Source organism: Chelonia mydas, chromosome 8 (genome assembly GCF_015237465.2).
Source record: "Chelonia mydas isolate rCheMyd1 chromosome 8, rCheMyd1.pri.v2, whole genome shotgun sequence".
NCBI classification, from domain to species: domain Eukaryota; kingdom Metazoa; phylum Chordata; order Testudines; family Cheloniidae; genus Chelonia; species Chelonia mydas.
The window spans coordinates 105,450,206-105,466,217 of record NC_057854.1 but is presented as its reverse complement, the minus strand read 5'-3'; the positions used below and the strand labels follow the sequence as shown (position 1 = coordinate 105,466,217).

The 16,012-nt window shown below is 42.0% G+C and overlaps 1 protein-coding gene across 24 annotated transcripts in view; it reads left to right on the top strand.

Moving 5' to 3' along the window:
- Positions 1 to 16,012, top strand: part of PTPRF (protein tyrosine phosphatase receptor type F) — a 615,392-nt gene that overhangs the window by 233,851 nt on the left and 365,529 nt on the right. For all 24 annotated transcript variants that reach the window (XM_027823957.3, XM_043552899.1, XM_043552898.1 and 21 more), the window contains one exon: positions 5,485 to 5,644. In XM_027823957.3, the coding sequence (XP_027679758.2) occupies positions 5,563 to 5,644 (82 nt within the window). In that variant the 5' untranslated portion in view covers positions 5,485 to 5,562. The remainder of the gene's footprint in view (positions 1 to 5,484; positions 5,645 to 16,012) is intronic.

The following is a 16,012-nucleotide window of genomic DNA, read 5'->3' as shown; positions in this document are numbered from 1 at the left end:
TCCCGCGAACCACAGTTTGTCCACCTCTGCCTTAGACACTCCAGTTTCTCAGTATCACCACCAGTGCCACTCATTATGGGGGTGAATTGTTATGAAAACCAATAACCCAATAAAAGAGAAAAGGTTTTCTCGATCCCAAAGGACCAAGCCCCAGACACAGGTCAATATACAATTCAGATCTTACCCACAAATCACGCTGTTGCCAATCCTTTAGAATCTAAAGGTTTATTCATAAAAACAAAGAAATATAGATGAGAGCTAGAATGGGTTAAAAGGAATCAATTACATACCGTAATGGCAAAGTTCTTGGTTCAGGCTTGTAGCAGTGATGGAATAAACTGCAGGCACAAATCAAGTCTCTGGAGTACATCAACAGCTGGGATGGGTCATTCAGTCCTTTGTTCAGAGCTTCAGTTTGTAGCAAAGTTCCTCCAGAGGTTAGAAGCAGGATTAAAGACAAAATGGAGATGCTGCTGCTGCCTTTTATAGTTCTTTTGCCATGTGGTTTGTGCTTTCTTTGTTCCAACCACAAGCCACCCAGCATATGGCCTGGAAAACCTCAGAGTTCTGTCCATAGGCCTATCCCTGCATACCTTGCTGAGTCACAAGGTGTGTCTGCCTTCTCTCAATGGGTCAGTTGTATAGCTGATGGTCCTTAATGGGCCATCGAGCAGACTAAGCAGAGCTGATGCCACATTGTCTGGGGTGTCACCCAGAAGCATAGCACAAGTTTGAAATACAGACAATATAGAGCCAATACTTACCACTTTAAATAGAAAAATGATACATGCATCCAGATAGCATTATCATAACCAGCAAATCATAACGTTGTCATAGACACCTCACACGACAACCTTTGTACAATATTTGCTGCAAATATAGAACAGTGGTTGCAACAATGATCTGAACGGCCACAGTTTGTCAATAACATCACAGCAATATAAGGACCAATCAGTATATTTTTAAGTATATACAGGAGCTAATTCAGGAAGTGACTGTAGCTGAGGCTACTAAGTATTATTAACTACAATATAATTAAATTCCACTGGCCAGATTGGGTATCAAAATGTGACACTAAACTTCAGAAAGGGCAATTTAAATAAAATGAGGTTAGTCAAAAAGCTCTAAAATTAAGAGTAAAGAGAATAAAATCCTTGGAGGTGTCATGAAAACAGTAATAGAGTCTCAGAAGTTATGCTCATTGCTGAACAGGATGGATACAAATAAATAATAGTTCGTTCAAGTGCTAAACCAGCTTTTGGCAGCTGTAACTTCTTCTGCAGGTGCCGAGGGAATATTTTCTTCATTTCAGTTTAGGACTTGTGTACGCAGTGGGTAATGCACACTACAGGAGTGTGAATTCTAAAGTGCACATTAATTGGTCCATGGGCCCTGTTGGTGCTCACTAAATGTTCTTTATGTGCTTTAATGCACTGCGGTCTCCCACATCTGACCTGCAGGGAGTTTATGGGGATATTCAGCCAAAACTTCCCTTTGCTCTGTTCATTCCGTTAGCCAAAGGTGTGCAGCCATGAGTAGCCATAAACTTCCTTTCCCACCCTGGTGTCTATACACTTCACATACTTACAGATCGTTATCGGATTCCTTCTTTAGCCAATCTCTGTGATACTTGCTGCTTGTCTTGTATGTCAGTCCCTTCAGCCCCTTAAACATTTTGCTGGTCAGTTCTCTCCAGGTTGTTTTATATTTATAGTTGGGAACTGATGTTCTAGGCATGGTCTCACCTTGGTCTGTGAAGTGATATCTCTGCACGTGCAGCAGCTTTTTTACCTCTCTGTTGTACTGCAAGCTCCCATCCAGTTTCACCCTAAATCTCTCTTGGTATCATCGCCTCCCAAATAGATCTCCCTTTTCATATCTTTCAGATTTGCCCTATAGTTTGCATCTTGCAGTATCACCAGACTGAGTCTTGTTCATATTGCTACACTACTGTCTTTGTATTCTATTCCTTACCCCCTCAAAAAACAAAACAAAAACACACTGTGCTAAAAATATGTTAAGGCTTCAAAGTGAAACATTCACAAGACAAGTCAGGAACTGCCTACACAACTCTACTTCTGCTACTTTGTGTGTGTGCATTATGATAGTCTTTAATTAACCCGGTTCCATACGTTTTCCATTCCTCCTTCAGTATGCAGATTAGATGTTAGCACTGGATGAAGCCGCTGATCTATACTGATTATTATCATCACTGTTAATAATGTAGCCTGCTTCATTCGCTGCTCACCACCCTACTTTTGCACGTGCTTTGCTTGGTCAGTTTTATGTTGTTCAGTACCCCAAAGTGCTGTGGACACTTCTCTCCGTACTGACCAGTCAGTGTCTTCCTCAGGATCCTTAGGCCGTGCAGAGTCTACTCCAGGACATTATATGTACAATGCAAAGGGGGTCCCATTATACTGCACATGTCTGGAAAGAGCAGGGAGATCTGCAGCCTCTCTTGGGATTGGACAGTGTTTAGTTCACATCTCCCGATCTGCATATCTGGGCTCCAGTTTCAGAGCATTTTATACCTTTCCACCATTAAAAAGCAGCTCCCTTTTGTTGTGGCTTTCTTTATGAAAAATTGTTCCTTGTCTCCTATGTCAGATAGTGATACAATTGATGTGCTGGAGTTATCTTCTTGCTCAGAAAAGTTTCTGGAGGGAAACCCATCACATTTCTCAGCAAAGATGGGATTGTTTTTATCTTGCGATCATAAGCAAAACTGGATCTGGCAGTTCTTCCCCTTATGAATTTGATTCAAATCTTTGATTCAGATATCCCTTGTCTTCACTTGATTTTCAAGTTGTTCCAAGCATCCCTTCCTAAGTAGCTTAATTTTAATGTGTGTTTTTGTGAGAGTCTCTTGTTCCTCACCTAGTTTCTTTGAGACTTCTCATCCAGCTCTTCGGTGTGCTGCTCATTGCTGATGACCCACTTATTTCATTTATTAGAAGTTCATGGAGGACTTGAGCTACTCAGGGCTGGTTATGATTTCTCTCAATGTTTTAGAGTTAACCTTCTCCCAACAGAGCTGGCTGCTCCCTTTATTGCCCAGCACTATATGAACCACTGATACTCTTAAAAAGAAAAGGAGTACTTGTGGCACCTTAGAGACTAACAAATTTATTTTAGCATAAGCTTTCGTGAGCTACAGCTCACTTCATCGGATGCATGCTTAGTTCATTGTCAACTTATCTCACTTGTTTGTAGATAATTTTCTTCTGACACCACTCCTGCAGCAAAGGGAAGAGCTCCTCTAACCGTCTTGGTTCAGGATTTTCCCCCTGCCAGCTGTTCGGCTATGGGTAACATCTGCCTCCTAAGGGTTCATTGTGCTTCACCTGACTTTCTGTCACGTTGCATCAAATGCTCAATTGTCTGGCTGGGGAGAGCTGTTTGCTTCTAAAAATGGGAGAGCTGAACCATATAAATAGAGGCCCGTTTCATGTTTTCAGTTTCCAGAATGACAGTTACTTAGATTTATAAAAAATTAAAGCATTCCAATTTAGAGGGTTTTAAATATTGTATGTAGACAGTTTTTCCACATACGCTGCAACAATGGAAGGGGGGAGGAGGAGGATTCTTCCTACTGAGGGGCAAAGAAAGACTATGGGGCTTTATTAGCCATGGGGCAATGGGGATTGGGGTGGGTAAGAACAATTTTGCCTAAGAAATTTGGTTTCTCTTAACCAAGATGGTAAATTAGTTTAAGGGAGTGAACGGTTGCAAAAAGAGCAAGTCTATAAAATACCTTATGGGACAACTGATAAATTCATCAATTTCTTATGTTGCAATTTATGTCCAGCTCATGGGCCTGAAAAGTCATAATTCTGTCAAACCTGAGACTAGAGCAAATTTGAATTCGTTTTCTGAAGAGAGACAGGAATGAGGAGACAGATCTATTCTCTTAGTTGGAGTTTCTCTGTAAGTTTTCTCTGAATGAGGAACATGAGAAACCATGCTGCTGTTCACGTGACTTCTGAGCATTGTCTGGTAGACAGACCTGAGCCAATACTCTTAAAAAATGACTCCTTCAAAAGTTAGGCTGGTAAATATCCAAGCTGCCTTCTAAGCTAGTTGTAAACCTCTCACATTTTCTGCCCTGATCAGAGGTGGAATTTGACACAAAACATTAGTTTTGGCACAGTAATTTTGAATACTTAGCGCCTTTTGTGAGGAGAGTAGCCCTCTTACAGTTCTATTGCTGATGAGTCAGATGTAATAGTGCTGCTGAAAGCGTGCTGCAGAATTTTTCTCGCTTTATCAGGTTGAATAAGTTAACAGCACCTGCAGAAGTTAGAGGCATAATCTTCACTGTTAGCCCAGGCACTCATTCTCATTCCCTTGTGCTATTCATATTTACAGAGCTGTTTAACATTGGACAAACCAACTGGGGCTTGAATTGAGTTTCCTGTTGAAATAAAGTTGATGCTGCTGGTAATGATACAGCTATCTGTCTCTGTCTCTGCAGAGCAAGACATCTTAATGGGGTTTTCAGTAACTCTTTCGCGGGAGCCAAATGAGGCTTTAGGGGTTAGATACCAGCAAGAAGAGAATGGGGCGTCAGGCTGTTACAAAGGGCATTTCTTTCAGCGTGCAGAATCCTGCTTCTGAGCATACTGGGGTTTATTTTTGTATTGAGATAATAGAAGCAGGGATGGAATAATCAGTATTTTCTCCGTACCTAGTTCAGAACTAGGTTATTGTGTAAAGTACCTTCAGATGTCTTGGCTGTAGAAGGCACTACATATATAAAATTATCTTTGTATTGTATGATATAACATGTGAAGAGATTTACTGTATAATACAGTGATAGAGGGAAGAAGAAACATCATTGACTGTTAGATAGTATGATAGGATGTAAATATTTGTCTTGGTGGATTTTCCTGACATTTTGCTGGGCACCATTGTTGCTGCCATTGTCTGAACAATGTGTTTGTGTTTTTGTCAGAAGGTAACGTTCCTAAATTCCAATGCTTATCATCACCGTCAAAAGTTTTTATGATATCTGTGAATCTCAGAAAAAGGTTAAAAAACAAACACAAACAAAAACAAAACAAAAAACCCCAAAAGGAAGAACAGCCAAAATCTTTGTCCCCAGAGCTAGGACTTGAGCCCTTCTCTGAAGTGCTCGTGAACAGCAAGAGTGCTATGAGTAGTGTCGTGTGCGATAAGTGATCTCCCTAGTGCTCCACTTTCCTTCCAGAATGCTCATAATCTACATGCAATGCTTCAAACCAGGGCCCAGGAACATACTAACCGGGTGTGTAACCAGGACATGTCTTATGCCACAGGGGCGTCATTGGCACAGCATTGTTAAAGTAGGAAAGATGGTTAAACCGATGTTTAAAAAAATCTGAGTTTATGATATGTATATATTTTTTGCGATTCGGGGTGAGATACTGGGGCACCATGGTCTAATTTTACTGTCTTGTCCTTTAGATTTGATCCATTTTCTCCTATTTTCTTTGTTTGTAGGAATAAGTCTGCATTTCTTAATGCTGGATGTACTGGCCACTTGCTTCAGATTGAGGAGGACTGGCTCTGCTTTGGAATATGGTGCCTAACTTCTGTGTCCCAGTATTCCTTGTGCCAGCAGTAGTTCTGTGCTGCTTGATGCCTTCAACGGAGGCAGACAGTAAGTAACATTCAAACTGTAACTTTCTAAAACCTCAGAAACATTAAATATTTTCTTCCATCAAATATTCACCTGCTTGGCTAAGGTATGTGCTGAGAGATAAATGGAAAAGTAACTCTAATGGTCTCTTGTTTCCAGTGCGATTAAATAGTACATGCCTGGGAAGGACAAAATAAAATCTTGTCCTTTTGTGTGACTTTGAAAAACAAACTGTCAGTAAGAGTCGTGTGGCATTGGGGGAGCAATATGTCTAATGACTGTGAGTTTGAAACCTTAGATTTGATTCTGATCGGCTATAATGGACTAACACAGCTTTGTACTGGGAGGAGGAGGTGCTACAGTGCACAGGGAATTTCCATTACTTTATTTTCCCCATTCTTTTGTTAATTTGATTGACCCTCAAAACCTCCATGCTTCTGCTGAAGCCTACCAGTCAGATGGTTGCATGGATATTGATAAATTGGAGAGGTTTCTGAAAAGACCTATGAGAAGGATTGGAAAACATGCCTTATGGTGAGAGACTCAGAAGTTCAATCTAGTTAACAAAGAGAAGATTAAGAGGTGACTTGATCACAGTTCATAAGTACTGAAGGAACAAAATGGACACCATGTAGAATCAAGCACGTGGGTTTATTACGCACAGTGCTGGCGGAGTGTCACCTTGCTTATTAGGCTCAGAGACACTGCCAAATAACTGATTACACTGGATTATGTGGATTTTCCATGGGCAGAGGGAAATGACAAGGTAGGTAGTCCCAAGCCCCTTGATAGGTCTAACAGCAGGACAAGATAAACACAAAAGGAAAAGGAGTACTTGTGGCACCTTAGAGACTAACAAATTTATTTGTTAGTCTCTAAGGTGCCACAAGTACTCCTTTTCTTTTTGTGAATACAGACTAACATGGCTGCTACTCTGAAAGATAAACACAGTAGCCAATAGTCAAAGATTACATAAGGTCTCTGTCCATGGTTTCAGGTTAACAAGTAACATACAATTTGTACTTTAAACAATGTGTAAAGTGTATTAGTATAAAATATATCTGTTGAATTCTGATTTGGGGTCCATAGGAATGAAGTAGCTCCTCTGATTGTCCAACAGGTACATACTTGGGGGTTAAAGCAGAAAAACATTGAAAAGGATGGGGCAGTAGGAATTGTCTTTGAGTTGCTCATTTGCACTTCCAAAGGCAGACACTGGTATCTGGAGAGGGGAGGAGGATGCCATATTTCATACTGACATGCTTGAACCTCTTCCATAAACTCAAGGTTGGTGTGTGGGGAGAGCATGGCTACCTCCTCTGCCAGAGGAGAAGACACAAACATCATGGGCTGCTTTCATTCCTTTGGTCTGTTTGCAGCTTCAGATAAGAGCTCCAGTTACTGCTCCCCATCTGGCGTTTTGGTAACCAAGCGTATCTTAGTAAAAAGCAAGGTTGTCTTTTATTTGTTCTCCTTCTCTTAGCTAATATTGTTCACTGTTTACTGGGCCTCTTGACCAAACTCTGGACTTTGGGCCTGTAAAAAGAGCTGACACAGCCTATATCAGGTTTTTACATAAACAGCACATGGATTTTGGCCCTTCAGGTACCTACAGAGTGAGTAGAAATTTAACAGGGGGCTCGTCAGTGTAGCAGAGAAAGGTCTAACATGATCCAGTGGCTGGAAGTTGAAGCTAGACAAATTCAGACTGGACAAAAGGTATACATTTTTAACAGTGGGGATAATTGTACACTGGAACAAAGTACCAAGGGTCATGGTGGTTTCTCCAGCGCTGACAATTTTTAAATCAAGATCGGATTTTTAAAAAAAAAAAAAAATCTGCTCTAGTTCAAAAGGAATCTTTTGGAGGCAGTTCTCCAGCCTGTGTTATATGGTGTCAGACTCGATGATCACAATGGTCCCTTCTGGCCTTGGAATTTTTGAATGGGTGGGAGCTGCTGAAGATTGAGCAGGTGGCCCTGCTGTAGAGCTTCGAGATTCGCATGTCAGTAGAATGAAGGTAAAATATTTTAATATGGTGCTGCCTTGTTTTTAACCTGTATCAACCAACACGATGCTCAAAACGTTCTGGAGCCCTCATTCCGGCCGTGATTAGCCCAGTCCAGGAGAGAAATGAAAAAAGTAGGGCTGTCGATTAATCGCAGTTAACTCACATGATTAACTTAAAAAAATTAATCACGATTAATTGTAGTTTTAATCACACTGTTAAACAATAGAATTCCATCTGAAATGTGTTAAATATTTTTGGATGCTTTTCTACATTTTCAAATATATTGATTTCAGTTACAACAGAGAATACAAAGTGTACAGTGCTCACTTTATATTACTACTTTTATTACAAATATTTGTACTGTAAAAATGATCAACTAAAGAAATAGTATTTTTCAATTTACCTCATACAAGTACCGTAATGCAGTCTCTTTATTGTGAAAGTGCAACTTACAAAAGTAGATTTTTTTTTTTCGGTTACATAGCTGCATTCAAACTAAACAATGTAAAACTTTAGCTCCTACCAGTCCACTCAGTCCTACTTTTTGTTCAGCCAATTGCTAAGACAAACAAGTTTGTTTACATTTACGGGAGATAATGCTGCTGGCTTCTTATTTACAATGTCACCTGAAAGTGAGAAGAGGCGTTTGCATGGCACTTTTGTAGCCGGCATTGCAAGGTATCTATGTGCCAGATATGCTAAACATTCGTATGCCCCTTCGTGCTTCGGCCACCATTCCAGAGGACATGCTTCCATGCTGATGACGCTCGTTAAAATAATAATGTGTTAATTACATTTTGATTGAACTCCTTGGGGGAGAATAGTATGTCTCCTTCTCTGTTTTACCCGCATTCTGCCATATATTTTATGTTATATCAGTCTGGGATGATGAGCCAGCACATGTTGTTCATTTTAAGAACACTTTCACTGCAGATTTGACAAAATGCAAAGAAGGAACCAATGTGAGATTTCTAAGGATAGCTACAGCACTTGACCCAAGGATTAAGAATTTGAAGTGCCTTCCAAAATCTGAGAGGGATGAAATGTGGAATATGCTTTCAGAAGTCTTAAAAGAGCAACATTCTGATGTGGAAACTACAGAACCCGAACCACCAAAAAAGAAAATCAACCTTCTTCTGGTGGCATCTGACTCAGATGATAAAAGTGAACAGCCGTCGGTCTGCAATGCTTTGAATCATTATCAAGCAGTATCTGTCATGTTATGTTTATAAGAAGCACACAAGATCTTTTTCAGGGGAAAAGGCAATATGCCGCATTTCTTGGAAATACAACGATTAGCATGTGCATTCAATCACACACACACACACACACTGTCCAGAAGTTGATGTTATAGTTACCAGTCCAGAGACTGGATCAATCTAGTGGCCAGCTAGGTTGATCGCGGGTAAGGAGGAGCCGGGTTCTGTCGGTTGTGATGCAATGCTTCGGGGAAATCTTGGCAGGACGAACCCAAAGTTTCATGGCAAAGCCCCGTTTATATAGAGATTTTCCTTCATTGGGACCAGTGAGTTTTGCATCATCAAGCTGTAATCAATTGTTGTTTGACGAGTGCTTGTTTTCTTAAATTGTCCTTCTCATCCTTTATTTTGTTCTTTTATTAGTTTTTTAGGGAGTTACCCCATGCGGGTTTTGATTACAGCTGTTTTGTCCCCATTGATGGGTGCCTGCCACATCTTCCAGAGTCATCAATCTGCCCTCCTCTGACATCTCAACAGGGGCATGTTGCAATCTCCTTCTGGCACTTTTACGTCCATCCTCCATTCCTTCCTAGAACATCTGGTCCGGTGATGGCCTTCACACTTATTTTTGAACACGCACATTCCTCATTCACACACAAAACAGGGTTGATTTACACAAAGCATTTGAACAGGAACATCAAATTGCAATGCAAGAAAAAACAATCATTGCATTCTTTTATTTATTTTAAAATGCTAAACCTACAACAAAGTGGTGACCCTAAAATGTCTGTCACTGCCTTGAAATCACAAAATTCAGACACAAAATTCTGGCTAATGCATTTTTACCAATGGCACACTAGGCCATTCCTTTCTGCTTTCAGAAAGGGTGGCTGGCAAAATATAATCAAATCATACATCAATGCATTTAATACATGCTACACAAAATTCTTTATCCTTCTTTTTAAATTATACAAAATAAAAACACAAAATCCTAATACTACAGTCACAAGCATGGACGCATGTCTTCTGGAATGGTGGTTGAGGATGAAGAGACATATGAATGTTTAACGCATCTGGCATGTAATTATTTTGCAACGCTGGCAACAGTGCTATGCGAACGCCTGTTCTCACTTTCAGGTGACATTGTCAACAAGAAGCGGGCAGCATTGTCTCCTGCAAATGTAAACAAACTTGTTTGTCTGAGTGACTGGCTGAACAAGAAGTAGGACTGACTGCACTTTTAGGCTCTAAAGTTTTACATTGTTTTACTTTTGAATGCAATTTTTTTTACATAATTCTACATTTGTAAGTTCAACTTTCATGATAAAGAGATTGCAGTACAGTACTTGTATGAGGTGAATCGAAAAATACTATTTCTTTTGTATTTTATAGCACAAATATTTGTAATAAAAATAAATATAAAGTGAGCACTCTACACTTTGTATTGTGGGTTGTAATTGAAATTAATATATTTGAAAATGTAGAAAACATCCAAAATATTTAAATAAATGGTATTCTATTAATAATAGTGTGATTCATCACACAATTAATTGCAATTAATTTTTTGAATCGCTTGACACCCCTAGAAAAGAGCTGTGAAAAGAGAGTTTGTGGAGCGGAGGGAGAGGAGAGGAGAAACTTGGCTAACTGAGCTGCTGAAAATGCGTTCCAGGAGTGCTCTAGTGAACGCGTTACACGTAATGCAGAAAGCTCTGCAGGCTCGTTTTTCAGCCTTGCTTTTCATTCCTCAGCGTGGGCAGCCATCTGTACTAGCTAGGCCTATCTTTAGGTATTTGTGGGGCCATGTCTAAGGTAAGACAGCTCCCTCTGTACCTATGACACAGGTTCCCTTCCCCCTCATCTCCCTGTACACATGGCAGGTGCCAAGTCACCACCTTCCTGTCTGCTGCTTTTTCTGGACTGGTGTGAATTTCCCTTCCACACATTTTTGTTGTGAAACTTCAAGACTGCCGGTATTATCCTGCACATGAAGCAGAAAGGAGAAGTCAGAACACAGGTTTCTGAGCAGGGGAGATATGGATAATTGGTGTTCAGTCTCTGATACAGCTGTCTGGCACCAGCCATGGATGGGATAGCTGATGGGGAATAGGAGTGGTACTCTGGCTGGCAGCTGTATGTGTGTGCATGACATGAGTGGGATCCTTTCTCTCCACGTAGCTCCTGGCTGCCACTGATACCTGTCAGAGGGTTGATTTTTTTCAGAAAGGCTCAGCAACCAGAAATCTCACTGAAGTCCATGGGAGCCGCAGGTGATTAGTACTTTTTGAAAATCAGGCAGATTCTCAGTTTTTCTTGGAAATTAGAAAGTCAAGTTTGGCAGTAGATGGCTGAGATGTGCTTCTAGTGCAGCTTGTTATAACAGTTAGCTGCTTCTCACGCAATGTTTACTTTGTCATCAGATTTGTAGTTAGGCTACAATTTTACAAACACTAGAGAAAGTCACTGTGGATCTTGATGAGAGCCTGGTTGTGAGGAGGGAGGGAAGGGATCAAAAGCTTTTAAGCTTGAGTGAAGGGGAGACAGTGGGCTCCGAGGTGATGGAAGTAAGATGAGGGACGTGGGGGAATAGGAGGAAAGATGAGTAATTAATATTTACCAGCAATAGCACTTCTGCACAGCTGGTGGGTTAATGGAATCTCTTTCAGAGCCTCTCTGAGTGGGTCACGACTACAGCTGGGGGAAAGAATGGTCATTATGCCACAGCTATCCCCTTCCTCATGTTCTCCTGAGTGGTGCTGACTGTAAACTTTTAATTCACCTCACCTGATATAAATAGTTCTTAGCCTGTTTTGGAGTCAGGAGAGAACAAGAGGGTGCAAGCTTTATCCTCTAAGGTATGAAGGTTCCTAATGGATAATTATCCCTGCTCTTCTCCTAGAAAGAACAAAGAGCTTTGCTCCATCAGATACAAAAGCAGGAGTCGTCCAAGGTATCTCAGGACTTTTCTGATTCTAGTGATACTCTGTGTTGTTTACATGTTGCTAATTCCATGGAATGTTACACTTCCCCATGTTTAAATTTACCAAAATTGGCCCTGCTTCACAGCCCCAGTTCCAAATATTGATGTTTGGGGTGTGAAGCGCTGCCTCTTAGGAGGCAGGCAAGTCTTTTTCTCAGGCTCTGAGTGATTGAATTGCTTCTTCCTGACATGGAAGGCAAATTTGTAGAGCTGTGACCTGGATGATCCTGCACCCTCCACAATTGGCACAGATTAACCAAGAGCTTCTGTGGAGGTGCAGTTTGACCCCAGTAGTGGCTCTAAATTCCTATTCTTCCTTTATCCTTCCCCACTGATTCTCTTTTGAATAACAGGGTGAAACTGTTCAAAACAAATTGGTCTGGATCGCAGCATCTGAGAAACAGAAAGGAAGGAAGTGCCTCAGCTGCCAGTGGCAGGAGGAAAAAAAAGTGACAATTTCATTTTTCCTTTCTGTCCGAGGGACAGACAGGTTGGGAGCAATTAGACTTCCAATTAAGGGATGACTTATCTGGAGATGGAAATTGTGTTTTGTAGAAAAGGACATTGCAGCCAAGGCAGAATACATTGGTGTGTATAACCTTGTGATATCCTTGTTCCAAAGGAGAAAGCTGGAGCTTGAGGTAAAGAATGAGAACCCCTGCCATAGGATTTGGAGCTGGGCTGATACATAGTGAGAAGTGACCTCTAGATCACTGTGGCTGTTCATTCTCCCTGTTGGAAAGCCATTTTGGAGGGTGCTACAGAGGTGTCAGGATCAATTTAATATCTGTTGAGTGCTCTAAGTTCCTCTGATAAAAGGTGACAGAACAGGGAAAATATGACTATCATTGTTTCTAGATCCCCTAGACCTGGTAAATAATTGAGGGTAAAGGGGGCAGTATGTGTGGATCAGCTGTGTCGTGTATCTAACAATAGGCTGTTGCCCTGCTTTGTGCTCAGGAGCCCACACATAACCTGGGTTTCCCTACTTGCTAAGTCTGTTGTTGTTGTCACAACAGATTTTAGTGCTGCTGCTGTAGCTTTTTGACAGTTAGGCAACTGTCATATAGCGAGACGTGGAAGGGTGAGATAAAACAGATTGAATATGTAGTACAGAGTAGTGCAGGGGATTTACTACATTGACTTGCTTGGAATTGAGTTCACAGAAGCTGCAAATAATGGTAGTGCTGAAGAATTGGAGGGTAATACAAAGGTTGACCATATGTCACTGTTTCAGAAAAGAGGTTAGATCAGGGTGGGCAAACTTTTTGGCCCGAGGGCCACATCAGGTTGGGGAAATTGCATGCATGAATGTAGGGCTGGGGCAGGAGGTTGGGGTGTGGGAGGGGGTGGGGGGTGAGGGGGTGGTGTGCAGGAAGGGGTTATGGGCAAGGGGTTGGGGTGCAGGAGGGCTGTGGGATGTACAAGGGGGCTACGGGCAGGGGGTTGGGGTGGAGAAGGAGTTTGGGCTCCGGGCTCCGGCCCAGCGCCACTTACTTGGAGCAGTTCCGGGATGGCAGGGGCGCACATAAGGGCTAAGACAGGCTCCCTGCCTGCCCTGGCCCAGCGCCAGTCCGAGAAGTGGCCAGCACATGTCCCTGTGGCCCCTGCGGGGTCAGAGGACTCCGTGCGCTGCCCTCGCCTGTGGGTACCTCCCCTGAAGCTCCCATTGGCCACGGTTCCCCGTTCGTGGCCAATGGGAGCTGCGGAAGGCGGTGCCTGCAGATGCGGGCAGCGCACGGAGCTGTCTGCCTCCCTGTCCCCTAGGGGCTACAGGGACGTGGTGCCATCCGCTTCCAGGACCAGCGCGGGGTGGCAATCCCACGGGCCGGATCCAAAGCCCTGAGGGGCCAGATCTAGCCCGCTGGCCATAGTTTCCCACCCTGGGTTAGATTGTGGGTTCCACACTGTAAGGGAACAGAGTCAACAGCATCACAAACCTTCCTGGTGAGTTACCACCAGGGATAGGTGAGCATAAGGGTGGGTGGGTGGATATTAGATATATGTATTTTATATATACATATCTATAGTGCTAGTTTGGCAGATAGTACTTTCAAAACTCTCCTATTGCTTTTGCAGACTGCTGTGGGGAAATTATGAAATTTCATCTGTTATCTGACTGTGTTTCTGTCAGGGTGACCGTAATTCCATTAGAGCAGCTTGGAGCTGATTCAGGATGATTGTTTTACTCTTTCTCCCTCAGCTTGCTCATGTTTTTCTTTTATGCACTCTCTCTGCTTCCCCTTCTGCTAGCTCTCAACTATACCACGGAAAAATGGCTTTGCAGATTTCATTTAATGTTCAGTTCAATTGTCAAGGAAAAGATGCTCTTTTCAGGCCTTTGGAATATGTTTCTTGCTTTAATAAAAAAAAATCTTTTCAACCAAAATATGTGGAGTCTCAGGAAAAGAAATCAATACTTTAGGCGGAGGCCATCATCACTCTTTCTTTAAATTAGGCTTTGTGTTTGACATCCTGGGCATGGCTTCCATTAACCGAGGGGCGGACGAAGTGACCCAGCAGAGGTCTTTTCTAACCACGTATGTCTTGGATTATCTCAGGCAGAATTTCAAAGGATTTAAAGAAGAAAGCTTCTTCCAAAGTGACCTTGTAGGGTGGAAGAGCTACAGCAGGGCATATGTCAACTGAGGTGTGAATGTGATATGTGGCAAATATCCAATTAACTATTTTGATTTCTAAAGATTTTGGATGAACTTCAACTTTATTTATTTATGGGGAGGACAGGGTAAGTAATTGGCCAATTGTGAGCTTGTGCTAATAATGGCATAGCGTTCGGCATCGCAGGGGTGAAATCTGAGAATGGACTGTGAAAATAGGTGCTGACTTCTTATGTCAACAGGCCTCTGTCCCTGTGAGGATCTGTCTATACAGCAGTGGACGGACACACATATCAAACGTGGGCTTTTACCAGTGGCCACGTTATTTGGATCCTAACTTGGGTCAAGAACAGGAAACCAAAGATTATGGGAAGATGATAAAGAATTGTTAGTATTGCTAAAGCCTGAGAACTGAAAAAGTACTGCTGCCATTTGTAGACATTTGACACAAAGTGAGCTCTGTTTTGCTGAGGAGGTTTTACATTGGGATATTAAATACTATGTCAGGAAGCTTTGGCAGGGAAGAAAACTGGAATCTTATTATTGTATCCCCTTAAACTTTCACTTGAGTGCTGCCTTTTTGCCCTCCTTGCTCTAACTTCCTGGGACCCAACAATTGAACCTGACTGATCTTGACTCCTTGATTCAACTGGGCCTTCTTAGACTTTCAACCTGCTTGACTGGTGGTGACTCTGCAACTGATCAGCTACAGAGATAACCGGTGCAGGCCACCTGTGAGGGACAGCTGTAGGGGAACAACCTTGGTTTGAGCGATCATGAGCTAATTCCGTTCACGCTAACTGGAAGGATAAACAAAAATAGATCTGTGACTAGGGTTTTTGATTTCAAAAAGGCTAACTTTAAAAAATTAAGGAAATTAGTTAGGGAAGTGGTTTGGACTGAAGAACTTGTGGATCTAAAGGCAGAGGAGGCCTGGAATTACTTCAAGTCAAGGTGCAGAAACTATCAGAAGCCTGCATCCCAAGAAAGGGGAAAAAGCTCATCGGCAGGAGTTGTAGACCAAGCCGGATGAGTAAGCATCTCAGAGGTGAATAAGAAAAAACAGAAAGCCTACAAGGAGTGGAAGATGGGAGGGATCAGCAAGGAAAGCTACCTTATCAAGGTCAGAACATGTAGGGATAAAGTGAGAAAGGCCAAAAGCCATGTAGAGTTGGACCTTGCAAAGGGAATTAAAACCAATAGTAAAAGGTTCTGTAGCCATATAAACAAGAAGAAAACAAAGAAAGAAGTGGGACCGCTAAAGACTGAGGATGGAGTGGAGGTTAAGGATAATTTAGGCATGGCCCAATATCTAAACAAATACTTTGCCTCAGTCTTTAATGAGGCTAATGAGGAGCTGAGGGATAATGGTAGGATGACAAATGGGAATGAGGATATGGAGGTAGATATTACCACATCCGAGGTAGAAGCCAAACTTGAACAGCTTAATGGGACTAAATCGGGAGGCCCAGATAAGCTTCATCCAAGAATATTAAGGGAACTGGCACATGAAATTGCAAGCCCATTAGCAAGAATTTTTAATGAGTCTATAAACTCGTGTTGTACCGTACGACTGGTGAA